The sequence below is a fragment of the Eriocheir sinensis genome, chromosome 65, assembly GCF_024679095.1.
Source record: "Eriocheir sinensis breed Jianghai 21 chromosome 65, ASM2467909v1, whole genome shotgun sequence".
Taxonomy (NCBI): Eukaryota; Metazoa; Arthropoda; class Malacostraca; order Decapoda; family Varunidae; genus Eriocheir; species Eriocheir sinensis.
In genome coordinates, this window is record NC_066573.1 from 4,880,870 (window position 1) to 4,906,682 (window position 25,813).

Below are 25,813 nucleotides of genomic sequence, written 5' to 3' on the forward strand. Positions count from 1 at the left end.
TACCGGTGCCGCACGCATGAGGTGGGTGGCTCGCGGCACAGAAGCATACCTGTGTGTGTGTGTGTGTGTGTGTGTGTTGTTTTTTGTTGTTTGATGGCAAGTTGTTTCGTGTCTTTATTAGTAAAAAAAAAAATAAAGAAAGGAATTGACGTCGTGCTTTTTTTTTTTTCGTTCCGTGTTTATCCGATCCTCTTAGTTACATTTTTTTTTGTGTGTGTGGCTGGCGTGTTCCTTGTTACTGAAAAAAAAGTGATCTCGTTTAATTTTCTTTCTAAATCGTTGTTCTTTCTATTACTTTTCTCATCAGCCTCTTCGTCCTGCCTCAACTCATCAAACTCTCATTTTTGCCGGTATATATATTTTTTTTTGCGCCTTATTGTTTCCAGCTTCGTCTATCGGAGTTTTCTTTTGATTACTTTCCTCACTCCTTCACTTAATCATTTTCTTCATCTTTTCATAATCATATAGTTCTTTCATTTTTCTTATCTCACAACTTATCATACTACTTTACCTACTCATCTTACTACTTATTTTTTCTTATATTTTCTTTATTTTGTTACGTATCAGCCTCTTTGATTCGTATGTTCACTTAATCTATCTACACTTTTTTAAGTTGTATTTGAAGTTAAGTTTTCTTTTAGTCTTTTACATGGCATTCAACTTTCTACAGGGAATTAGTTACACACCGGCTTGCATTTTAACCCGTCCGCTGCGATTGGCACGTATTTGGCTTTCACTGGTAATCTGGTAACATATACTCCCAGGTCTTTCTCTGGCTCTGTGGTGGATAGTGGAGTGTTTCCCATGTGGTACCTATATATTAGTATGTTGGATTTCCCCTCCTAAGGTGCATGACTTTACATTTTTCTTCATTGATTTGTAGCAGCCACTTTTTGTTCCACTCCTGTAGCTTGGTGATGTTTTCTTGTAGGAAATCCGCAGTCAAGTGATTAAACCTCCCCAAAGCACTCATTTGGCAAGCTCGCTCACTCTCTTATGACTCACTTCAATGTTTGTTTATTCGGTGCCAAAGCCCTACAGTACTTTTTTTATATATTTTATCGCAGTTGTTTCACCTGATCCATTCTCAACTAGCAATGTATCGTTTCCTTCCGTACATAAAAATCCCATTATCCCTTTCTTGTATGTTTATTCCTTTTTTTTTTAAGACAGAAAGCTCTTACCTCCTTCCTTCAAATATTTGTTTTAGTTTCCCTTTCCTTTCTTTTCCGTCTCTTTTGCATTTCCATTATTCCATTGTTTACCTCTCACCCTCGAAAAGACTCGCCCCTTTCCCTCCCTCTGCAAACTTTACTTGAATTCATCTCCTTTTAACCCCCTTTATCTTACTCTTAGCACCGTAAAGTCCCTCCCTGTTCTTTTTCCCTTTTTCCTTTCACTACAAGTTGTATAAGTATCCTCTCCCTCTCCGCCCTTCACTTACACTCTACTTTTTCTTTACTTTTTAGCATTTTTCTTTCGTATTTTTTCTCTAAACAATACGAGGCGCCGTTAGCCCCTATACGTATACTCCTTCTGAGCTGCAAGTGACTCTCCCCTTTTCCTCCTCCCCTCTCTCTGTCATCTCCGCCTTCCTTGCATGTGAGTCATCCGTCCCCTTCAGTGACTCATCGTGTTCCTTCTCCCATGCAACTGACACGTCTTTTCAGCCCCTTGAATTGAGAAACGCCAAGAACACTCACACTACGATATACAAATTTGTAGATAGAGATAGAGAGACAGACGGACAGATAGATAAATATAAATAGATAGTCATACATACATAGATATTGAGAGGTAGGTAGCTAGATTACCATACACATAAAAAAAACCCATACATATAGATTAATGAATGAATATATATAGATGAAAAAATAGGTCAATTGAAAAACTAACGCACAAGAACACACACACGCACACACACACACACACTGAACCCCTCCCCCCACCTCTCTCTCTCTCTCTCTCTCTCTCTCTCTCTCTCTCTCTCTCTCTCTCTCTCACCACCCTCATCTGGAATCATGGAAACAGAAAGATAAAAAAAAAACAAGGACACGACTCAGAATTCCATACACGTGGCTGAGGCGTGTGTACCCCCCTCCTCCTCCCCTCCCTCCTTGTGAGTTACAAAGGCGAACACCACTCATGAGTCCCCTCGCTGCAGCCTCCACCTCCTCCCCCCCCTCAGAAGTTAAATGGGAAATGTGAGTAAAGACAGGAAAAAAAAAATGACCTTTGATTACAGCCTTCTCGCTCTCTCTTGACGACGCTGGTGATTCTGGCGTTTGTGTTGCTGGGGAAGGAGAAGGTTATGTCTATATATATGTTTGCCGGTCTGTCTGCCTGTCTATTTGCCTGTCTGTCTGTATGTCTCTCTTTGGTTTCGCCGTATCTTATTTCCAGTAATTGATGTAATTTTCTATGATTATTCTTTCTTAAATAAACAGTTCAGTTATTCGAATTTGTCATAAATAAAATCCTGTCTCTGTTTGTTCATCTCTCTCTCTCTCTCTCTCTCTCTCTCTCTCTCTCTCTCTCTCTCTCTCTCTCTCTCTCTCTCTCTCTCTCCCCAGCACACACACCGTAATCACTCCTTGGATACCACACAACCAAGGAAAAAGGAAGAAAAAAAGGGTCACTGATTGCTGAAGAAAGGTAACGCAGCGAGAAAAAAAAAGAAAAATAAATACGGAAAGTTAAAAAATAAGAGCAAAAAAGCAGGTAAAAAAAAGACCGGGCGATCATCTGTATTTACCTGACAGCTTCATTGGCGGACGAGACACGCTTGATGACGAAATGTGGGCGAGTGACACTAATGGGAAGGACGCAGCGAACTCAAACTGATGTGCAAGGTTATGAGAGGTGGAATGGAGGACAACGTGGGGGGGGAGAGAGAGAGAGAGAGAGAGAGAGAGAGAGAGAGAGAGAGAGAGAGAGAGAGAGAGAGAGAGAGAGAGAGAGAGCAGAAATTAGAAGCAACGAAGACAAAGGAAATGAGCAAGAATGGCGGAGTAAACACAAGCACAACGGGAGACCAGAATGCTGAGGAAAAGCGGGTAAAAGAGAAAAGTGCAAAAAAACTTACCAAATATAAAAGGAAAAGAATACGGCGTGGACAACCCGGGTGACAAGCTGGACGCGGACACAGCAAAAGGGAAAATAAAACAACAAAACACAAAAAAACGTGAATAAAAGAATACCAAGAACGATCCCCCTTCCCCCCCCCCCCCACACACACACTCACTCACACACACACAAGCACACTTACGCTGCAACATACAAGCACTCCATTACCCAAGCGAAAACTCTTGCACGCAGACACAAAATAAACCTAAGTGACCATTTCAATACATCAGCTCTACTACAAGTTCAGACTTACGACACTAAAAGCAGGTGGGGAATGAGAGCTATTTTAGAATGAGAGAGAGAGAGAGAGAGAGAGAGAGAGAGAGAGAGAGAGAGAGAGAGAGCACCACAAACAGCAACAATAACAACTATTACAACAGCAATAACAACAACAGTGGTAACAACAACAAAAAGAGGTGGTTTAAGAAACGGACCCAGCAGCAGCCAGGACCACACCTCACCTCACCGAGCACGCGACCCCCCCCACCCCACCTGACTCACTCACAGGACGTCTGGTCACCGAGGGAGATCAGAGGAGGGGAAAGACGCCGGTGTGGATACTGCTTCCGGGGCGGAAGCAGTATCCACACAACCGAGGCGTGCTACGGCCGTGCTGCTGACCATCGCCAGGAAATGCTGTTCAGGAGAGTCCTGACGGAAGGCTTGGGGAGGCAGCAAACTCTCCACCCTCAGCAGCCCTTTCAGGACACCCAGCAGCCCCCCACCTGGCAACTCCAACAACAACAGCCTGAGCTTCACCGCACCTGGCCCGCCCCCTCGTGGCAGGGCAGACACTAACACGTCTCGCCTCACCACCACACCTCGCTGCCAAGCCAACGCGAGGCGGCGAGGGCATGGGCGCCTCACCCGGCATCTCACCGTCGTGTCGGCCAATGTCAGGGGACTGCGCACAAATGTTGGCGACCTCACCCACAATTTTGTCCTGCGCCATCGAGCCGACGTTGTTGCTGTGACGGAAACGTGGCTCACTGAGGAGGTGGAGCCGACGTTTGGCAAAATCCCGGGTTATTCCCACTGGGTGAGGAAGGACAGGGAGAACAGAGCAGGCGGAGGCGTGGCTGCCTGCTTTAAGGACTGCCTGAATGTACAGGAGCTTGAGGTGACGCTGCCTCACCAAACGGAAGCTCTATTTTTCAGGGTGGCACTGTCGGACAACAGTGGTCTCCTCCTCTGTGTCATGTACCGCCCCCCTAGGCAAGGGCGGGCTCCTCTGGATTGCCTGACGGAGGAGCTCGACACCCTGCTCCTGCGTCACTAGTGCTCCCACGTGATGGTGGTGGGAGACCTAAACTTCCACCTGGAGCAGGGAGCCTTCGATAACTTACTGACGGTGCAGGGTCTGGTAAACCACGTAACCTTCCCCACACATGAGCGAGGAGGGCTACTGGACCCTGTGCTATCGGACCTCCCCGAGGCCAGCCTCCGCTGAAGCAGCTGGGGCCAGTGGGCAGCTCTGACCACTATGCCGTACTGGCTCGAGTTGAGCTGACCACAGAGAGGGAAGACGCAGTCCCGCGCACCATCTGGCTTTGGGAGAGGGCCGACTGGCCGTTAGTGAGACACGCCGTGGAGGACACGGACTGGGAGACCCTGTTGGTGGAGGACGCCGAGGCTAAGGCACGGGCTTTCACCATCAAGCTCCTTGCCCTCCAGCAACAATGTGTCCCCAGCAGGGTGTACCTCGCCAGGCCTAGTGACCCCGCTTGGTTCGGTTTCCGATGCAGGGTTGCTGCCGAGGCCAAGCATGCAGCCTGGGAGAGGTACAAGCGTCATCCGTCACGCCAAAATAAGGTCCAACACCGAGAGGCCTGCAAACGGATGACAGCTACCTGCGCGTGGGCGAAGAGGCGACAGAGAGAGGGCCAGCAGCGGAAACCTTGCGGCCCAGGAGTTGGCAACAAAACCTGGTGGAGTCTCATTAAGGAGCGGCAGGGGGCTAACCAACCCCTTGCCGTCCCTCCACTCACCAGGCCTGACGGATCCACGGCCACAAGCAGTGGAGACAAGGCCTCGCTCCTGGCTGAACTGTTCGCCAAGAAAATGAAGGTTGGTGACACGGGACGACCCGCACTCGTGCTGCCCCAGGAAACCGACCGTGTTGTCTCCTCTGTGTCGGTGACGGCAGGGCAGGTTGAGCGGCTGCTCAACGCCCTGGACGCAGGTAAAGCCGTTGGCCCGGATGACATAAGCCCACGCCTCCTCAAGAATTGTGCCACGGAGCTCTCAGGTCCTCTCTCCACCGTCTTCACGTCTTGCCTGAGGGAGTGCAAGTGGCCTTCGCTATGGAAGGAGGCGCGTGTGGTTCCGGTTCACAAGAAAAATTCGAGGTCCGAGCCCAGCAACTACAGGCCCATCTCCTTGCTTTCTGTGGTGGGCAAGATGCTGGAGCGTGTGGTGGCTGCAGTCATCTGTCAGCACCTGAGTGAGAGCCATCTCCTCTCTGATAGACAGTTTGGCTTCAGGCCTGGCCGGTCCACCGCGGACCTCCTCCTCCTCCTCTCCAAGGATTGGCAAGACGCACTGGATGAAGGCCTGGACACACTCGTGGTAGCCCTGGATATTGCTGGAGCCTTTAGCAGGGTTTGGCACGCAGGGCTCATTGAAAAGCTTCGCGCCAAAGGTGTCCAGGGTGCCCTTCTAATGCTGCTCAAGGATTACCTCCAGGGGAGGACCCTTCAGGTGGTGATCAACGGGCAGTCATCAAGGCCTTCACCAGTGCACGCCTCAGTTCCACAGGGTTCTGTGCTCGGCCCAATCCTGTGGAACATATATATCGACGATCTCCTCCGGCAGCTATCGGCAGTGTCAGCCTACGCCGATGACTGCACACTCTCCCGCTCCTACAGCCGCCCCGACAGCCAGCGAGCCGTCGAGGAGATCAACAGGCAGCTCAGCCTGGTGGAGCAGTGGGGAGAGGAGTGGCAGGTCACCCTCGCCCCGGAGAAGACGCAGGCCATGGTCATCTCACGGTCCCCAGACGCCTCTCGAGCAGTCTCAGGCCAGCTGCGTCTTGGAGGCAAGAGTCTGCCCCTCCAGGATTACATCAAAGGTCCTGGGAGTGTCTGTGGACCAGAGCCTGCGCTTCGACCACCACGTCCGAGCTGTTGCCCGCCAGGCCTCCCTGCGAGTCTCTGCCCTGCGAAGAGTGGCGGGATCCCTCGACCCACGGGGCATCCTCACTCTCTTAAAGGCACAGATACGACCGTATCTGGAGTACAGTGCCCTGTGCTGGATGTCGAGTGCTGCCACCCACATGCAGAGGCTCGACGCAGTGCAGCGACGAGCACTGCGTCTGGTGGAGGCCAGCGAGCACCTGGAGGAGTCGTCTGCCACTGTGACGTCGCTGGAGCACCGCCGTGATGTCTCAGCACTGGTGGTGTGCCACAAAGCCCAGGTGCAGGGGGTTCCCTACCTCAGCAGCCTGAGGCTCCCTCCACGCGCTGCCCAGAGGGCTCACCCGGACTGCACTCTCCAGTGACCAGCTTGTGGAGATGCCTCGATCACACTCCAGACAGCACCAGCGCACATATGCAGCCAGGACCACACGCCTGTGGAGCATGTTCACGGCAGCCTCTCCCCAAGTGGAGAACATGAACATGCAGCAGGTGAAGCTGGCTGCTCACAGGTGGCGTGAGGGATACCCAAGTGCGCTAGTGGTATAAATATAAAGTGACAAACTGACAATATTCAAAATTGCTTTTACGTTTTCTTTCTTTTCCGTATTTTGTATTTGTATGTGTTGTCAACAGACGACAATTCATTTTGTCCCATACGCAGGCTCTTAAAATAATTGTACCAAAAAGGTGTAGATTTTGAGCCTCCTTTTTTGTAGAAATATGTTTAAATAAAGAGAGAGAGAGAGAGAGAGAGAGAGATGCGCTATCGACAGTGAGCTAATATGCACGAACACTCTAGTCTATCACCCGTTAAACAATATAATATTCACAGGTCCATTCACCTCGATACATACAGTCAGGAACGAGGTAAGAATAATACAACATATAAACCATCAGCAATTTGCTATCGGATTACTACAGAGAGGGAATAAACGGGAAGGAGCACAAGAATAAAAACATAAAGAACAGAATCACGCCATTAAAAAATAAACAGATACAAAGAGAAGTAGGAGTGACGTCAATACACAAAGGGTACAGGAAAGCTATCGTTGGTCCTATTGCTAACCCCTACGCGGCAAATGAGGATTGTTGCCGCCATAGTTATGTAGTGGTCGTAGCAGTGGGAGCCCGGGCTAATAGTTATGTAGTGGTGGTGGGTGCCCGGGAAGCAGCTCCAATTAACGTTACGGCCATAAAGTTAGGTAAGGTATTGCCCCGACTTAGCCGCGGTGGCAATATGGCGACATAGGGAAGGGAAGTCGATATTTGGAGAGGAAATGGCCCTGAATGCAGATAGGGAGAAAGGGGGAAGAGAAAGGTTATTGTGGGATAGAGAAAGAGAAATAAAGACAAAGGTAAACGGACCCAGACGAGCTACAGAGATAACGATAGAGAGACAAAGATAAAGAGTGAGAGAGAGAGAGTGATATTGAGAGAAAGGGAGTGTGGGAGGAGATGAGGGAGAGAGTATCAGGGAGAGAGATCCCGAGGGAGGATAAAAGCAAGGATGGGGCCAAGGGAGGAAGTGATGAAGGAAGGGAGTAAAAGAGATGACTGAAGGAGAATGATAAATATGTTTCAAGATCTTTCATAAGCCGTGTCTTTGCCATATATTACAGCATTATCAGTGACACTACTTTTAGCTTCAACTTCACAGGGACTCAGAGCCATAAGCGATTAGAATGGGCAAATAAACGAATATAAAACAACATGTGTGTGTGTGTGTGTGTGTGTGTGTGTGTGTGTGTGTGTGTGTGTGTGTGTACAAGGGCAAAATACCGGATCACTCGTTAGTCTCGCGGAAAATCCTCTCGACAAAATGAGCTTAGCGAAGGAAAGACAAAAATGCTTCGCGTCACCAAGGATTTTTTTTTTCATTAAAGACAATCCTAGGCTTATTATTTATCTGGCTGACATTTTTCTAGCTTGAGAACATTCTGCCGTTGATATTATTACTATTATTATTATTATTATTATTATTATTATTATTATTATTATTATTATTATTATTATTACTAGTTATTACTGTTACTGTATTTATGATTTGTGATGCAACAATAATGACTTTTACTTTTGCTTCTAATACTACAACTAATGCAACCATATTTACTGCTTTTCCTATTTCAAGTAATGCAACTATTACTATAACTACTACTACCACTACTACTACTACTACTACTACAACAACTACTACTACTATTACTACCACTACAACAACTACGCTTAATATCACCACCACCACCACAAATACAATCATCACACCGCTCAACATTAGCAGAAGCAACACTAATAACAATAATCATTTACATAAACAACAATGACAACAACAGCAGTAGTAGCGACGGATGAGGGTTGAAGAAGGAGGAGTGAGCAGCAGCAGTATTAAAAGGATCAGCCCTATTAGCAGTAGCGTCATTAGTAGCATCATCTGTAGAATCAGTAGCATTATGAAGAAGCTGTCTAGACCTTCCCCTTGTGACATCTCGCCGGCAACATCGGTATAGGTTGTCATTGTTCTTTTATTTGTTTTCTGTTCCTCTCTCTCTCTCTCTCTCTCTCTCTCTCTCTCTCTCTCTCTCTCTCTCTCTCTCTCTCTCTCTCTCTCTCTCTCGGGTCATCCTCATCGTTAGGTCCTCAAAACGACGTATTTCCGGCTCTTGACTCAAAGCGTCAGCATCATTTCTCTCGCTCTCTCCCACGCGCCAGTCATCCACCACAGTTATTACGGCCATTATTCTCTCTCTCTCTCTCTCTCTCTCTCTCTCTCTCTCTCTCTCTCTCTCTCTCTCTCTCTCTCTCTCTCTCTCTCTCTCTCTCTCTCTCTCTCTCTCTCTCTCTCTCTCTCTCTCTCTCTTATATGCATTAATGGGTTTTTGTAACATTCCGAAGAGTGCACAAGAGGATACCATCAAAGGAACCAGAGTAGGGGTGATACGATCTCTCTCTCTCTCTCTCTCTCTCTCTCTCTCTCTCTCTCTCTCTCTCTCTCTCTCTCTCTCTCTCTCTCTCTCTCTCTCTCTCTCTCTCTCTCTCTCTCTCTCTCTCTCTCTCTCTCTCTCTCTCTCTCTCCACCAACATCTCTAATCTACAACCAATCTCTCTCTCTCTCTCTCATCTCTCTCTCTCTCTCTCTCTCTCTCTCTCTCTCTCTCTCTACTCTCTCTCTCTCTCTCTCTCTCTCTCTCTCTCTCTCTCTCTCTCTCCTCTCTCTCTCTCTCTCCTCTCCTTCATGCCATTCCTCCCTCAAATCCCCCAAATCTCCCTCCCTCCTGGCCATCCTAACTCAACTCCTCCCTCTCCGCCTCCTCCTGTCCCTCCAAAGTCTCATTTCCCGTAATTACACATGCCAGACATAACTTAACACCAGGCTCGGTAATGTAATTTGTTTCCCTCTACATACGGATGAAAAAAGAGGAAAAGGAAAAACTGGTGAACCATGAAAAGTTAAGAGAAAGAACCAGGCACAGTTGCGTTTCCTGATTGGTGATTTCTCTTTTTTTCCCCTCCCGTGCGTTTTCTTTTTTGTGTTTGTGTTTTTCTTGCTACTTTCCTTTTGTCACTGTCTGGTTTTTCGTACCTCGCTCGCTGCCACTTTCCCTGATTAGCAAACACATATGACAACACCTATGATTTTTTTTCCTTTTTCTTTTTCTCTCCTTGTCGTGGATTAAACGCGGTGTTGACAACAGCTGAGGATTTTTGCGTTTTCATGTATTTTGGTTCCCTGATTTTTTTACATAAAAGGTGAAGTAGCACTCCAGTTGTATAACATACCTTTACTCTCCACAAACACACACACACACACACACACACACACACACACACACACACACACACACACACACACACACACACACACACACACACACACACACACACACACACACACACACACACACACACACACACACACACACACACACACACACACATATACATACCGCTCCGGTAGCTGAATCGGCTAGAGCGCCGCGCTGCAAGGCATCACGGCCAAACAGGTGACTGTCAAAGCAACCACTTTTCCAAGCCTCCTGAACGATCAGTGTGCTTGTGGCGGTTCGAGCCCCTCTCAGGCCGGATTCTTTCCTTTAACTAGGAATGGTTACTGTCCCCTCTTGAGCAAGGGGGTTGGGGTATGTGGTGTGTGAGGTCCTGGCAGGACCCAGAGATCGATGAAAAGGAGCATGCACCTGCTCGTGTCGGGAGGGTACCTTCTGGCGACAGCGAGTCCAACTCGTGATCAGGCAGTGGTGAATTATATATATACCCACACACACACACACACACACACACACACACACACACACACTTCCACTCAACAGCCCTACACGACAAAGCCCCCCCGAAAAAAAATCATCAGCAAATATACACAACAAAAGCATAAAAAAAACTCAGACCCGCGCCCCAGCCCAAGTAGTAGAACACCATTATCCAAATTCCGGACAGTAATATGGAAAAAAAAAGAGGAGTAAAATAAAAGGGAAAACAAAAAAGTAAACGCAATCTAAACAACACACTGACCACCACAGGAAAGGAGGATCAAGAGGAGGATGAGGAGGATGAGTATGAGGAGGAGGAGGAGGAGGAGGAGGAGAAACAGGAGGAAGAGGAGGAGGAGGAGGAGGTAAGGAGGATTGGACACGCGTCAGACACATCAAATTAAAGGATTATGTCATTGAAGATAGGCTTAACACGCATTCTGGGAGACGTGTGTGTGTGTGTGTGTGTGTGTGTGTGTGTGTGTGTGTGTGTGTGTGTGTCCGGAACGAGCACCTTACCCTCGGGAGCGGCGAACAACAAGATTAGAGCTCAAATTAAGGCGATCTAATCTTCACGTCTAAATTGGGTCGAGCCAGAGTAGTCATTAAAGTCCGCGTGTCTGTATACCTCACCGCCGCACACACACACACACACACACACACACACACGCATAAATTTTCAGAGTTAGATGCAAGCGGTTATTCCTAATGTGCTACATACTAAACCACACACACACACTTTCCTACACGCACACACACACTCTCTCTCTCTCTCTCTCTCTCTCTCTCTCTCTCTCTCTCTCTCTCTCTCTCTCTCTCTCTCTCTCTCTCTCTCTCTCTCTCTCTCTCTCTCTCTCTCTCTCTCTCTCTCTCTCTCTCTCTCTCTCTCTCTCTCTCTCTCTCTCTCTCTCTCTCTCTCTCTCTCTCTCATTTCTTCACTCAACCCCACTAAGGGAAATACTCTATTTTTCATTCTCTTTTTGCATTTCCTTTTTTCTTTCTTTAGCGCGCGAGGGAACTAAATAAAGCTGCAGGTGTAATTAGAGCGGTTTACCTTAATCGGTTTTAAACGTTCATCCATTCTCTCGGTAATGAGTCGGTGTATTTTTTTCTCCCAATCAATCTTATCACACGGAAACTGCTTAGCTATTGTATCTCTCTTTTTGTATCTGTGTGTGTGTGTGGGGTGGGGGGTGGGGGGGTATGCCTGTTATTCCTTCTGTCTATCTTTTCTTTTCTTTTTCTTATCAATACATTAATTATCAACGCTTTTCTATCAATATTTGTTCACCATATTAATTTTACTCTCACATCCGCATCTTTCTTCTTTACTTGAATGTTTTTAGTGTTTCTCTCTCTCTCTCTCTCTCTCTCTCTCTCTCTCTCTCTCTCTCTCTCTCTCTCTCTCTCTCTCTCTCTCTCTCTCTCTCTCTCTCTCTCTCTCTCTCTCTCTCTCTCTCTCTCTCTCTCTCTCTCTCTCTCTCTCTTACCCCTTACTTCCTTTCTTCCCGTCTACCATCCTTTCTTGTTTTCTTCCTTTCTCTATCGTTTCAGTTTCTCTCTTCCTCACCCTTTTGTTCTTCCCTCTCTTCCTTCCTCCCTTCGTTTCCCCTTCTCTTTTCTTCCTTCCTCCCCTCTCTCTCTCTTTCTCCATAGTTTCATTGAACCATTTCTCCTTCCTGCCTTACCTCTCTCTCTCTCTCTCTCTCTCTCTCTCTCTCTCTCTCTCTCTCTCTCTCTCTCTCTCTCTCTCTCTCTATCTCTCTCTCTCTCTCTCTCTCTCTCTCTCTCTCTCTCTCTCTCTCTCTCTCTCTCTCTCTCTCTCTCTCTCTCTCTCTCTCTCTCTCTCTTTCCTTCCTTCTTTTTCCTTCTTTCTCTTTCTTCCTCTCTTCACCTCTTCTTTCTCTCCTCTCTCTCTCTCTCCCTCCCTTTCTCTCTCTTCTCTCTCTCTCTCTCTCTCTCTCTCTCTCTCTCTCTCTCTCTCTCTCTCTCTCTCTCTCTCTCTCTCTCTCTCTCTCTCTCTCTCTCTCTCTCTCTCTCTCTCTCTCTCTCTCTCTCTCTCTCTCTCTCTCTCTTCTCCTGCTTTCATCTCTTTCCTTTCTGTCGTTCCTTTTCCTTCCTCCTTCTCTTATCTCTTTTCCTTCTGCTTTTCCTTTTTCCCTCCCTCCCTCCTTGTTTCCCTCTCCCCTTCCTGTTTCTTTACTTCTTTCCATTTCGATCCCCGCTTTTCCTTTTCATTTCCCTTCTCATTTCCTTCCTCTCTTTCCTTCCTCTCTCCCTCCTCTCTCCTTCTCTCTGTCTTTCCTCTTTCATCTCTCTCTCTCTCTCTCTCTCTCTCTCTCTCTCTCTCTCTCTCTCTCTCTCTCTCTCTCTCTCTCTCTCTCTCTCTCTCTCTCTCTCTCTCTCTCTCTCTGTAGTTTTGGTAGTGGTGATGGTAATAATGAGTATGTGGTGGTAGTGGTGGTTGATGGTGGTGGTGATATATGTGCTTTTTTTTTAGTGGTAGTGGTAATAGTGGTGGTGGTGGTGGTGGTAATGATGATGACAGCTGAGGTGATGTTAATGGAGGTGGTGATGAGGAAGATTGTGCAAGTGGGAGTGGTGGTAGAGGCGGTGGTGATGGTGGTATTTGCTGAGCTCGTGTTTAAAGAGTGTTTGGCGACAATGAGGACGAGGGTGAGTGACAGCCGCGAGATAGACCGACTGGCGGGGCTACACAGGGAGACAGACAGGCGGGCAAGTGTTTGGGGTTTCGTTTGGGTGTCTGGGCGCCGTGAAGGAGACTGGCAGGCAGTGTTCTTGCCGCTGCTTGATTATGAGTAACGTTCAGCCCGAAAGGTTATGCGTATTAAATTTTGTTGGTTCAAATGTCACGAGGTCAAGAGCACAGGCCATAATGATTCGGCGAAATCATTAAAGAAAAAATAAGAAAAGAAAAAAAGGTAAGTTTGAATAAACCAATGGCAGGTAATAAAAAATAATGATAATGATACTAACTTTATAATATAAATGATTATTAAGTTATAATAACACCAAGATTAGTTTCATAGAAAACTACTACTACTACTACTACTACTACTACTACTACTACTACTACTAAAACCTTACTACTAGTAATATTGTAATGACAATAACAAAGATCATAAAAAAGTAATGATGATAATAATAATAATAATAATAACAATAATAATAATAATAATAATAATAATAATAATAATAATAATAATAATAATAATAATAATAATAATAATAATAATAATAATAATAATAATAATAATAATAATAATAATAATAATAATAATAATAATAATAATAATAATAATAATAATAATAATAATAATAATAATAATAATAATAATAATAATAATAATAATAATAATAATAATAATAATAATAATAATAATAATAATAATAATTACAGCAATACTATAAATGACAACACTAAAAGCAATCCATAACATCAGCTTGCCACCTTGCAAGTGTATGTAAACACTGAATAATTGAAAGTCTGTACAGGACCACTAACAAACAGTGAGAATCAAAGTAATAAATAAACCGATCGACATGGTTCCTGACGCGTGCCCTTTGAAATACACAAGACAAATACAAGAGAGTGCTCGCAGTGCAGATGTTTTGTTCCAATAACTTCGGACCGAAATACCACGTCCCCAACCCTACCACCGACCAGAAGCTGCAGACACGAAAAAGCTGCCAATTCATTACAGAGTCGCGTGCCGTATAATTCTAAAAACGCTGGTGGTTGAAAAAAACACCACCACCACCACCACCCAAAAACACACACGAAGGTTTACACGTTGGGTTTAAAAGACCGAAACCTCTTTGGCAACGCTGAGTCCCTGCTAACACTGCATAAATATTCAACGTAGTGGTGTTCATGGCCACGACACCAATATGAAAACAAGCTTAGTGTAACGCTGAGTAAACCGTCCCTCTGGTGGCGGTGATGTAGTGCAGGTGTTGAGTTACGATGAAGAAGAAGAAGAAGAAGAAGAAGAAGAAGAAGAAGAAGAAGAAAAGGAGAAGGAGAAGGAGAAGGAGAAGAAGAAGAAGAAGAAGAAGAAGAAGAAGAAGAAGAAGAAGAAGAAGAAGAAGAAGAAGAAGAAGAAGAAGAAGAAGAAGAAGAAGAAGAAAAAAAAGGAGAGAGAGAGAGAGAGAGAGAGAGAGAGAGAGAGAGAGAGAGAGAGAGAGAGAGAGAGAGAGGGACAGACAAGAGACACACACACAAACAAAATGACAGACTGACAGACAGACACAGACAGACAGACAGACAGAAGAGTAGACAGATTGAGTGGGGTCCAGGCTTAATACGCATATAGGCTGCGAAACAATTAAATTAAGGCTTCCTCTATTCAAACGGCGCCAGATATTATTATTCCTCTATTTAATACACTCGTAAACAGGGCGCGGGGGCGAGAGGCATTCATTCCGGCCAACATTTGATTTCCACTCCCCTGCGACCGAGGACAAAGGTGCTTTATAACCTTTCGCGTTCAATATGAAACGTTCGGTAGTGATTCATCGAAATCCGACATGGGGAAGACTTTAGTCCTATTTTGTTATTGGAGAAGTAAACAAACGTATATATTTATAACTCGATACACAGTTAAAAAGGCAAAATACAGTATTCCAAGGCATTTTCTCTGGTGGTGGTGGTGAGGTGATGAAGGTGATGATGGTGAAAAGTAAAAGCTGGAGGCGAAGATGGAAGTGTGTTGGTGGTGATGGTGATAATGGAGGAAAGGAACAGAGAAGGTAGCGATGGTGGTGGTACTGGTAGAGAAGGAAGAGTTTCTGTTGTGGTTTATGGTGTTGATTTTGTTGTTGTTGCTGCTGCTGGTCTGGTGGCGGCGAGGAAAGGTTATGTCCGCTGAAACTGGGTCAAAAAAATCCGTCCCTCCCCAAACCATTTCCTGGCTCACACACACTTCTAATTACCAGCGTGAGGGATGAGGTCACTGGCTCGGTACAACCCGCCCTCCTACCCACCCACCTACCTACATACCGCCTCACCCTTCCCAAAACACCCTCCACTCCCTTACCCCCTCCTTAAGCCTCCCACACACGTCTAGATAAAATATTACCGTCTTAGAAACAACAGCCCTCCTTTACCGGCCACTCTCCACCCACTATACACATGCACTACACACCCACTAACCATCTCTTAGCCCCCTTTACACATACACCCATCCGCCCCTTTCAATGCCTCCTAGCAAGTGTAGTCAGGATGTTAGTGAAAAGCTCCCCAAACACACGACGGGGAAACAATCAGCCATAAATACGGTTTCTTCGTCTCGTGGGTTTCTCTATCGTCAAGGAACCAAAAATGTGAGCGTGTTTAAAGGCCATAAAAACAAGGAAGTGCTTAGCTAGGCAGAGCTGGTGCTCCTTCCTCCTCCTCCTCCTCCTCTTCTCCCTCCTCTTGCCCCTCTGTTCTCGGTCATCTCCGCTTCCCCTTCCTTTCCCCTCCTAACCTCTTATCTCCTTCCTTTTCTGATAAGGGTTTCCATTTTCTATTCCCATTCGTCTGTTTTGGTTTCTTCCTCTTCTTATCCTTGGCGTTTCTCACTATCGCCCTCCCTTCTCCTCTCGTCTCCTCTCACATCTTACTTTCCTCTCGTCTCCTCTCGTCTTCTCCTCATTCCTCCTCTCCTTTCATTGTCTTTTTGTTCAGGTTCTCTTCCTTTCTATCTCAGTTCGTCCATTCTTCTCCCTTCCTGTCTCGTCTCTCCAATTCTACTTTTCATCATCCTCTGTTCCAAATCTACTCTTCTCCCTCTACTCTCCTATCTTTTCCTCCAACATGATCTATTTTAAGTTCCATTCTTCCATTCTCTTCTTGTTCCTTCCCCTACCCTTCTTTTCCTCACCCAACTCGACCCACTTCGTTCCCGGCCATCTCCACTTCCCCTTCCTTTCCTCTTCTGTCCTTCCATTCAACCGTGGATTTCCAGCTTCCCTTCCCTCCCCTCCTCGCTCGTCCCTTCCACTCCCTTTCCAGCAGCCGCCGAACCAGCCAACGCCTAACTATTCATCGTAAAAGAAGGAGAAAGAGAGTGGGCCTATTTTTCGACCTCCTTTATCCGAGGCCTCACGTTGAATATGAGGCAGGAAAACAATGGATTTTTTTAATTGGTTTCGAAGCACAATGAAATTCCGCTTCCCTTTCGTCTTCCATTTATATTGAAGGCCTATTATTGCACATGCCGTGAGTTTTAGTGAGGGTGGAGGCAAGTTTTCACCCTCCATCGCAAACTCGATCAAAGGGAATGTCGGGGGAAAAAATATGAACATTTTTTTATTTTTTTATTTTCTTTACGTCTATGCTGACACTAGTTTACAGTTTTCTCTTTCTCCTTCCTTCCGGCGGCCACGAGAATACAAGACAGGTAGGGTAAGGCAAGGCAGGACAAGGCAAGGGAAGGCAAGGGAAGGCAAGGCAAGGCAAGGGAAGGCAAGGCAGAACAAGGCAAGGGAAGGCAAGGCAGGACAAGGAAAGGGAGGGCAAGGGAAGGCAGGACAAGGCAAGGGAAGGCAAGGCAAGAAAAGGCAAGGCAAGGCAGGACAAGGCAAGGGAAGGCAAGGGAAGGCAAGGCAGGACAAGGCAAGGGAAGGCAAGGCAGGACAAGGCAAGGGAAGGTAGGGCAAGGGAAAGCAAGGCAAGGCAAGACAAGGGAAGGCAAGGGAAGGCAAGGCAGGGGAAGGTTAAAAGGCAAGGGAAGGTTCAGACAAGAGAAGTTTAAGGCAGGGCAAGGAGGGGGCAAGCAGGGCGAGGCAGGGCAGATCAAAGCATGGGAAAGCAAAGCAAAAAAAAGCACAAACCAGGTCAGAGCGGGACAACTTAACGAAGAAAAGGGCAAGGCAGAACACACAGGTAGGTAAGAAGAAAGTCAGGTGGGCAGGTGGTGTTGGGCGCAGAGCCACGATCACCCGAGTTACTGGGAGGAGCACACACAAGACAATGGAAGATAAGGTGCAGGTGAAGCAGAGCAGGTGTGCAGCAGGAAGGCGGCGGACAGGGAGCCAGAAACACCTGAGTAATGGGTGTCAAGGAGGCGAGGGACGTAGCGGCGGCGGGGAGAAAGTTAAATAAAAGTTGCCGGAGTCAGGTCAGGATGTTAAGTCAGGGCGGCCGAGAGGGAGGGAGGGAGAGGAAGAGGGAGAGAGGGACGGTGCAAAGGAGGGAAGAAGAGAGGAAGCAAGGGAGAGAGTGAAGGAGGGAGGGAGGGAGGCCACACAAACAGAGGTCATATAAAGTCAAATAAAGGCGGATTTTGCTTCTCTGCTGGTGTTGGACCTCCCGCCCCTCTCCCGTGTTCCCTCCCCCAAGCAACCTCCTCCCATCTGCTTCCTTCCAACCTATTTACAACATCCTCAGAACCCCTCGGGAAATCCTACGTGTCTGCCTCGCCCATACGTCTTTCTCCTTTATAAGTCCTGTATTATGTGGGGGGTTTTTTTTTTTAGATTTCCTTCTCCTCCTCCGCCTCCTCCTCCTTCACTTCTTCCCTCTCCTCTTTCTTCGTCTTTTTACGTCTTCCTCCTCCTTCCTCTAAATCTTCCAACTCCTCCTTTTCCTCTTCCTTCATGTCCTATATATCTTCTTCCTTCAAAACTTCTTCTGTTTACTCACCTCCTCCTCTTCCTCTTCGTTTGCCTCCTCCTCCTCCTCCTCCTCCTCCTCCTCCTCCTCCTCCTCCTCCTCCTCGTCTCATCATTTTCATTTTATCTCTTACAACTTTTATTTCTCCTGAATTTGCTTATGAAATTCAAGCTCCCCCTCCTATTCTTCTTCTTCCTCCTTCTCCTCCTTCTTCCCCTCGACGTTACCGTCATCCTCATCTTCCTCCATCAGACATCTTAATCCCTCCTCTTTAACCACATCTACCTCAATTTTTCTCTACAATTTCCCTTTTTCCTCCGCTAATTCAACTTTCTCCTCCTCCTCCTCTCCTCCTAAGCGCCCTGCCTTTCCCCAGGCCAGCCATACATAATCCAATTTCTCCAGTCTTACATCAACCATCCAGTCCTGCCCTTTCCTGTCCCTGTCGTGTTCTGTCCTGTCCTCGAGTCCCCTAAGACCGGCCCATAGAATCTAATAATCCAATAAGGAGCTCCTGGCCGTTCCGTGATGGGTGGGTGGGGGGGGGGTCTGGGGGGAGGGGGGAATGGGGGATCAGGAAGAGGCCTCGTGTTTTCTCGTCCGTAAACAAGCCTCGACACTTTCTCTGGGTCTGTCTGTCTCTCTCTGTCTCTGTCTCCCTCTCCTGGTAGGTTTAATATTGGTCAGGGAAGTCATGTCCAAGGGAGGATGAGAGGGAGGGCGGCATGCTATAGTGTGTGTGTGTGTGTGTGTGTGTGTGTGTGTGTGTGTGCGTGTGTGTGTGTGTGTGTTGGGGGAAAGTTTGGTTCTGGTGGTGGTGCAGAGTTGGATAGATGGGATAGGATAGACTTGGGATGGGATGTGAGTGAATGGCGATGTTGTGTGGCGATGGTAGGTGGTTGTGGTGATGATGGGTGGTGGTAGAGTGAGCGGTGATGATTGAGTGGTGATGGTGTGTTGTGGTGGTAGTGGTGATGGTGGTGGTGGTGGTGGTGGTTGTCGGTACGCTTCCTGTGGGGATGACACGAACGCACGTCAGACAGAGGAAACAACAAGTAGTTTTCGTGTTGTTCATTTGTTTCCGTTCTGTTTCTTTTGTTTTATATCATTTTCATATGTTTCGTTTTGCTGTTCCTCTTCCTTTTTTCCCCTCCTCCTCAATGTTCTTTTCTTTTTCATTTGTCTTCAGTAACATTCATCGTAAGTCTTTCCTCTTTAACTTCATCACTCTTATTACGTTGTTTTTCTCCTTTTTATCCCGCCTTTTTCCTCCTTTCACCATACGAGCCTTACTCACCTTCCTCTCTTTTCTCCTTCATTATCTTCCTCAACATACAATATCATTCATCGCAAATCATTCCTCTTTAACTTTATCACCCTTCTTTTTTTTCATTTTTATTCCCCCTTTTTCCTCCAGTCACCTTCTTTCCACCCTTCCTCTCTTTTCCTCTTCATTATCTTCCTCACCATGCATCGTAAATCATTCTCTCTAACTAACCTCATCACCCATATTCTTCCCTTTTCTTACCCTTTTTCTCCCTTCACCAACTCAACTCCAGCCGCCTCCTATCCACCACTCCGCCCTTCTCTTCCTCATTATCTTCCTCCACCACACATCTTTACCCTCCTCCCTCTCCTCCACCCTCCACCCACCTCAAGTTTTTCTTACCATAATCTGCTTTCCTCTCTCCGCTAACTAAACTTTCCCCGCCTTCTCCTACTCGTGGTTATAGTTTCATATTTCCCACTCATTATATTTTCTTTCTAAAACTCATCCTTGAAAATTATGCAAAGGAAATCGTTGAAGTAAAGTAAGTAAAGCTCCAAAAGTTTCCACGAATTACTTTCCTTCCATCCAGAACATGATATATTAAGTTGCACGAAGCTTGTTCTCATAAAGCTAACACAAAAATCTCTCACTGGAACTTGACACTGATAAAAAAAGCAAAGCATGAAATAGGAATGTGGAAGCTAATTTGAACACGTCAGTTTCATATGATTTCGTTTTGCTTTTACCTGGATATTCACTTTTTTTAATCAATTTTCTCTTTAATATATCCCAACTCATTTATCTCTTCTATATCTATCTGTCTGTCTGTTTATATTAGTCTGTATTTGTCTATCTCAGTCACTTTGTCTGTTTCTGTTCTACACCAATCTTTCTCTGTCTCTCTGTATATTTCCGTTCGTTTAGGTCTATCTATGTCTCTGTTCCTTTCGATTAGTATCAGTCTTTATCTGTTATTGTCTGTATGTCTGATTCTATTGGTCTGTATTTCTCTCTTTCTGTCTGTCTATCTGTTCCTTTCATATCTTTCTAGGTCATCGTTATTTTTTTCTCTCTCTCTTTCTCTGTATTCCCCGCTCGCATTCTCCCTCTATATTTTTTTCCTCTATTTTTTGTCTTTCTTTCCTCCTCTCCTTTCTTCCTTCCTCCCGTCCTTCCTTCCCCCTCTCCCTCGCCTCATTGCTTCCTCTCCCTCGGCTGTGTGGGAGCGTGACCTCACCTCCACTCCCCTTGTTCTCTTCCCTTCTCTTCCTCCCCCCTACCCCCTTTTCTCTCCTTCCCTACCTCCCCGCTCCCCTTCTTTAACGTTGGCCTTCTCTCCTCCCTTCCCTCCCTTCTCCTTCCCGCTGGTTTTTCTTTCTTTTACTTTTTTTTTTCCTTTTTTGCTATTCAGTTCGGTTCTTCCAAAATTCTAAAAAAAATATTTCAACTGGTTTGCGATTTCTTTAGTCTCCCCCTTCCGAGAGAGAGAGAGAGAGAGAGACGGGGAGAGCGATTTTACTTCCATTTTTCGCATATACATTAAAAATTCATGCTTCTTTAACTTGCAACTATCCTCCTCTCTCTCTCTCTCTCTCTCTCTCTCTCTCTCTCTCTCTCTCTCTCTCTCTCTCTCTCTCTCTCTCTCTCTCTCTCTCTCTCTCTCTCTCTCTCTCTCTCTCTCTCTCTAAAAAAAAATCAAACTCCTCTCGCCTGTCCGTGAAAACTGTGACTTTTTCTCTCCCTAACTTTCTCTCTCCCTTTATTACTCTTCCTTCCTTCCTTCCTTCCTTCCTTCCTTCCCTCCTCCTCCTCCTCCTCCTCCTCCTGGTCCTGAGCTTGTAATTATTTTTTCTTTTCATTTTCTTTATAATCGTAACTGCTATTATTATTATTATTATTATTATTATTATTATTATTATTATTATTATTATTATTATTATTACTAATATTATTATCATTATTATTGTCATCTTTCATTTCCTCTTTTTTTCTCTCCTTTTCTTTCGTTCTATGTCTTCCTTTTTTTATTCTTCCTCTTCTTCTTTTCCCCTCCTCTTTTTTCCCCCACCATAGAATCTATCTTTTTATCCAATCCATTGTTCCTAATCATACTTCCCCCATTTTTCTGCTTTAGTGTGATGCTCCAAAACTTGATAATGAGAGAGGGTCTTGTTTTTTTTTAACATTTCCTTACTCGTTACAAACTCTCTCTCTCTCTCTCTCTCTCTCTCTCTCTCTCTCTGTTGTTGTTTTCATGTAACTTAATTTTCTTTCCTTTTGAAGTATTATAAAGTATTACCAGCAATGGCAAATACAATTGGCAGTATTTTCTCGTAATGCAAAATATATTCTTTTCTTTGAGATCTGTTCTTTTCTCTGTTCTTTTCGCTTCCTTGTTTTTCCTTTTTTTTTTGGCTTCTTTTATTCGTTTTACTAATATTTTTGGGGGGGATTAACTTCTATGACTCCTTTTAAAAATCGCAATCTAAATAATATGTTTGTACCTTTGTCTCTCTATTCCTGTTTTTCTTGTCTGTTGGTGTTTTTTTTATATTTTTCTCAACGACTTTTTTCATTATATTCTTTCCTTCTTTTCTCTCTTCCTTTCTCACCTTTCCTCCCGTTCATCTACCTCCCTAACCTGTGCTCCCTCCTCCTCCTCCTCCTCCTCCTCCACCTATTCCTCCATCTTCCCTCTCCTCAGCCTCGTCTCTCCTCTCCTCTTCCACACAACACAGCCATCAAGAAAAATTACTTTGAAAACTTTCTCTTACTTTGTTCCTTTATTTCCGCCTTCAGCCTCCCTTCCCCCACCTTCCCTCCCTTCCCTCATCCACTCCCCTACCCTCCCTTTCCTCATCCACTCCCCTACCCTCCTTTCCCTCATCAACTCCCCTAGCCTCTCTTCCCCACCCCTAATTTGTTTCTTCCTCTTCCTTTACTCCTAGAAGTCCTCCATGATCCCCTCCTGCATCGGTCACCCCTCTCTCTCTTCCCTTACTTATCTCTCCCTTTCTCCCTTCCTCCTAAGAGTCCTCCCTATGCACATCTCTCTTGCCCTCAGCCCTTTCCCACTCCCTCACAAATTTAACCTTTCCTGTTCTCCCTTCCTCTTGTAAGTCCTCCCTAATTTTCTCCTCTACCAGTCATCTCCCTCTCCCATAAGTTATTTTCCATTTCTTCCTAGATTCAAACAGTCTTCCTCTTTTAAACGTCTCCCTTTCCTTAGCTTCCCACTCCCTTTCTCTCTTCCTCTTTCTCCCTTTTTCCACATCTCCCTGCTCTTCCTCCTCTTCTTCCCTCCTGCAATCCGTCCCTTTGTCTATAGTGTGATTCCCGTTCCATCTTACAGTAGTAGTAGTAGTAGTAGTAGTAGTAGTAGTAGTAGTAGAAGTAATAGTATAAGTAGTAGTAGTAGTGGTAGTAGTAGTAATAGTTGTTGTTATTTCCGTTATTGTTGAAATTTCTAAAATAAAAAGTGTTGTAAATTATATAAATAAAAACAGTGTACCCTCTACCTCTATCACTAGAATTTCGCAAAAAGATTAAAAAAACAAGAGTTCACGGTGTAAATTCCTTGCATAAACTGTTGGTGTTGTCAACAGGCGTGACGCACAACACTGTCTGATATGCAAAACTGTTGGCGGCCGTGGTCTGTTAAAGGTACATTTTTTTTTGGTTAACTGTTCTCTCTCTCTCTCTCTCTCTCTCTCTCTCTCTCTCTCTCTCTCTCTCTCTCTCTCTCTCTCTCTCTCTCTCTCTCTCTCTCTCTCTCTCTCTCTCTCTCTCTCTCTCTCTCTCTTAAGAAGCATTAAACAACAAAACAAAAAAAAGAACTCACCGCCCTTTCATATTCCTCCAAGACCCTAAAGTTGGGTCATAAAAACGAAAACGGAGACAATTATTACGAAAGAGAAAACGGGGACCGGGAAAGTGCGAGGCAAAAACGACGCTATCAAGAACAATTAGAAGGTCATTTTCTCTCTTTTCTTTCATGTTCCCTTTATCCCTTCACGTCCTTTATGGTGTGTCCGTTCTTGCTCCTGTTCATCCCCTCGACCTTCTGTACGATCGCTTTTTTTTTCTTTTTTCTCTCCTATACCCATTTTCATTATGTCTTTGTTTCTGGGTCTCTCTCTCTCTCTCTCTCTCTCTCTCTCTCTCTCTCTCTCTCTCTCTCTCTCTCTCTCTCTCTCTCTCTCTCTCTCTCTCTCTCTCTCTCTCTCTCTCTCTCTCTCTCTCTCTCTCTCTCTCTCTCTCTCTCTCTCTCTCTCTCTCTCTCTCTCTGTCGGTGGTGTGTGTGTGTGTGTGTGTGTGTGTGTGTGTGTGTGTGTGTGTGTGTGTGTGTGTGTGTCCCTACCTGTCGTTGTATTACCTTCACCTTTTCTGTCTTTCTCTGTCCATCTGTCTGTCTGTTTGTCTGTCTATACTGTGTCTTTTCTTTTTCTTTTCTCTCTCTCGCTTTGAAATTAACTAAACGAAGCTAAGGAGGAGGAACTTTTTTGTGTGACATTTTTAAACTTTCTCATTTTCACATTTTTCTCTTCTCTCCCTCAGGGTTTTCGCCTCCTCCATCTTTTTCTTCGCCTTCTTTCCTTGCCCTGTCATTTGCCTTCGTCCACCCCTGACCTTTCCCACCCGTCACGCTCCTCCATTCATCACGGTCAGATCTTAACCCTGGGGAAGTCCATCACAGTATTTCTTTGTTATTCTTATTTTCCATTATTAGAGGGGTATTATTATTTTCATTGTTATTGATATTTGTGCTGCCATTGCCATTATTTTGTCATTATCATGTGAACTACTACGGTTACTACTACTACTACTACTACAACTACTACTACTACTACTACTACTACTACTACTACTACCACCACCATCAACTCCACAACAATAGCAAACCATTCATTACATATCCGATCTCTCTTCTTATCTAAATCGAGCAGCAGGAGGTGAAGAATGAAGAGGAGGAGGAGGAGGAGAAGAAGGAGGATGAGGAGGAGGAGGAGGAGGGAGGAATCGATGAGGATGGATTACCCTTATCATTGAAGCTCGGTGACACACACAAAATCTCGGGTACGCACAGAAACAGGCAAATTATTTTATTATCATCATTTATCATTATCATTATCATTTCCATTACATCCTTTATTAATCTCAAGGACGTCTTCGGCACACACGAATGAGCTCTGCGTGACTCTTAGCAAATCCAACGCAGTGCTACCCGACTTAACTGGAGGAGGAGGAGGAGGAGGAGGAGGAGGAGAAGAAGAAGAAGAAGAAGAGAAGAGAAGAGAGGAGAGGAGAGGAGAGGAGGAGGACCATAAAGGCATTTGGCTACAGCACAATTTTGGAAGAGCTCCCAAAATTTCGATTCCTTTTATTATTTTTTTCATTATTTTGGTTACATTCTCTTTTTTCTTTTCTTTTTACTACGATCCTCACACGCTGGGGGCAACAAAAGCGAGGCGGCCTCTGTAATACATCCCTTGAAAGACAAATGTGACAGAAAAGAAAGAAAAAAAAGAACAAACGAAGTTGAAAATTGCAGAAGTTCGAAATTTTTTGTCTACCTTCTGTGTGTCTCCCCTTCCTGACCTCCCCTTCCTTTCTTTTTTTTTCAAACTCCCTTTATCCATATTCTCTCCGTCGTGTTCCTTTTCCTCTCATGCACGCAACTTTCTCTCTCACTTTCTCTTACTCCGATTTTTTCTTCACTCCACCTGCCTCCATTTTTTCCCTTATATTTTTTCACATGCACCTCCTGTCCTTTCCAGCTGCCTTCCACTTCCTCTCCGCCACCGTTCAATTTTTCAAGACCCTTCCCGCGCCGCCTCCCTCTGCAGCACACTCTTCCATCTTTCATCCCTCCCTCCTCGCAAGCACTCATTTGCTCAGACTCTCTCTCTCTCTCTCTCTCTCTCTCTCTCTCTCTCTCTCTCTCTCTCTCTCTCTCTCTCTCTCTCTCTCTCTCTCTCTCTCTCTCTCTCTCTCTCTCTCTCTCTCTCTCTCTCTCTCTCTCTCTCTCTCTCGCTCTCACTCTCTCTCTCTCTCTCTCTCTCTCTCTCTCTCTCTCTCTCTCTCTCTCTCTCTCTCTCTCTCTCTCTCTCTCTCTCTCTCTCTCTCTCATACCCAAATGACACACGGACTTGATGACACGTACCTTGGAATGAAAAAATACGGCTTTTCTTCCATACTTTTCCTCCTCTTAATCTCACTCGTTTCCTTTTTTTCCGGAGACAAGAGAGAGATAATGGGACGGAGAGGGGAGACAAATGGAGAGAAATAACTGTGCGGGAGAGGAAAAAGGAAGGATGGTGACTGACAGAGGTAATAATTATACGTGCGGGCGCAGTACTTCTTTTTTCCCTCTCATTGCTCACGCGATTAACATAAAACT

The 25,813-nt window shown here is 45.4% G+C and overlaps 1 protein-coding gene across 1 annotated transcript in view; it reads left to right on the plus strand.

The window, feature by feature from the left end:
* Positions 1-2,145: 2,145 nt before the first annotated feature.
* Positions 2,146-25,813, plus strand: part of LOC126987478 (uncharacterized) — a 140,742-nt gene continuing 117,074 nt past the window's right edge. Inside the window, exons 1-4 of the mRNA XM_050844446.1 lie at positions 2,146-2,204; positions 3,913-4,165; positions 4,567-4,907; positions 5,118-5,316. Coding sequence (XP_050700403.1) covers positions 2,146-2,204; positions 3,913-4,165; positions 4,567-4,907; positions 5,118-5,316 — 852 coding nt within the window. The remainder of the gene's footprint in view (positions 2,205-3,912; positions 4,166-4,566; positions 4,908-5,117; positions 5,317-25,813) is intronic.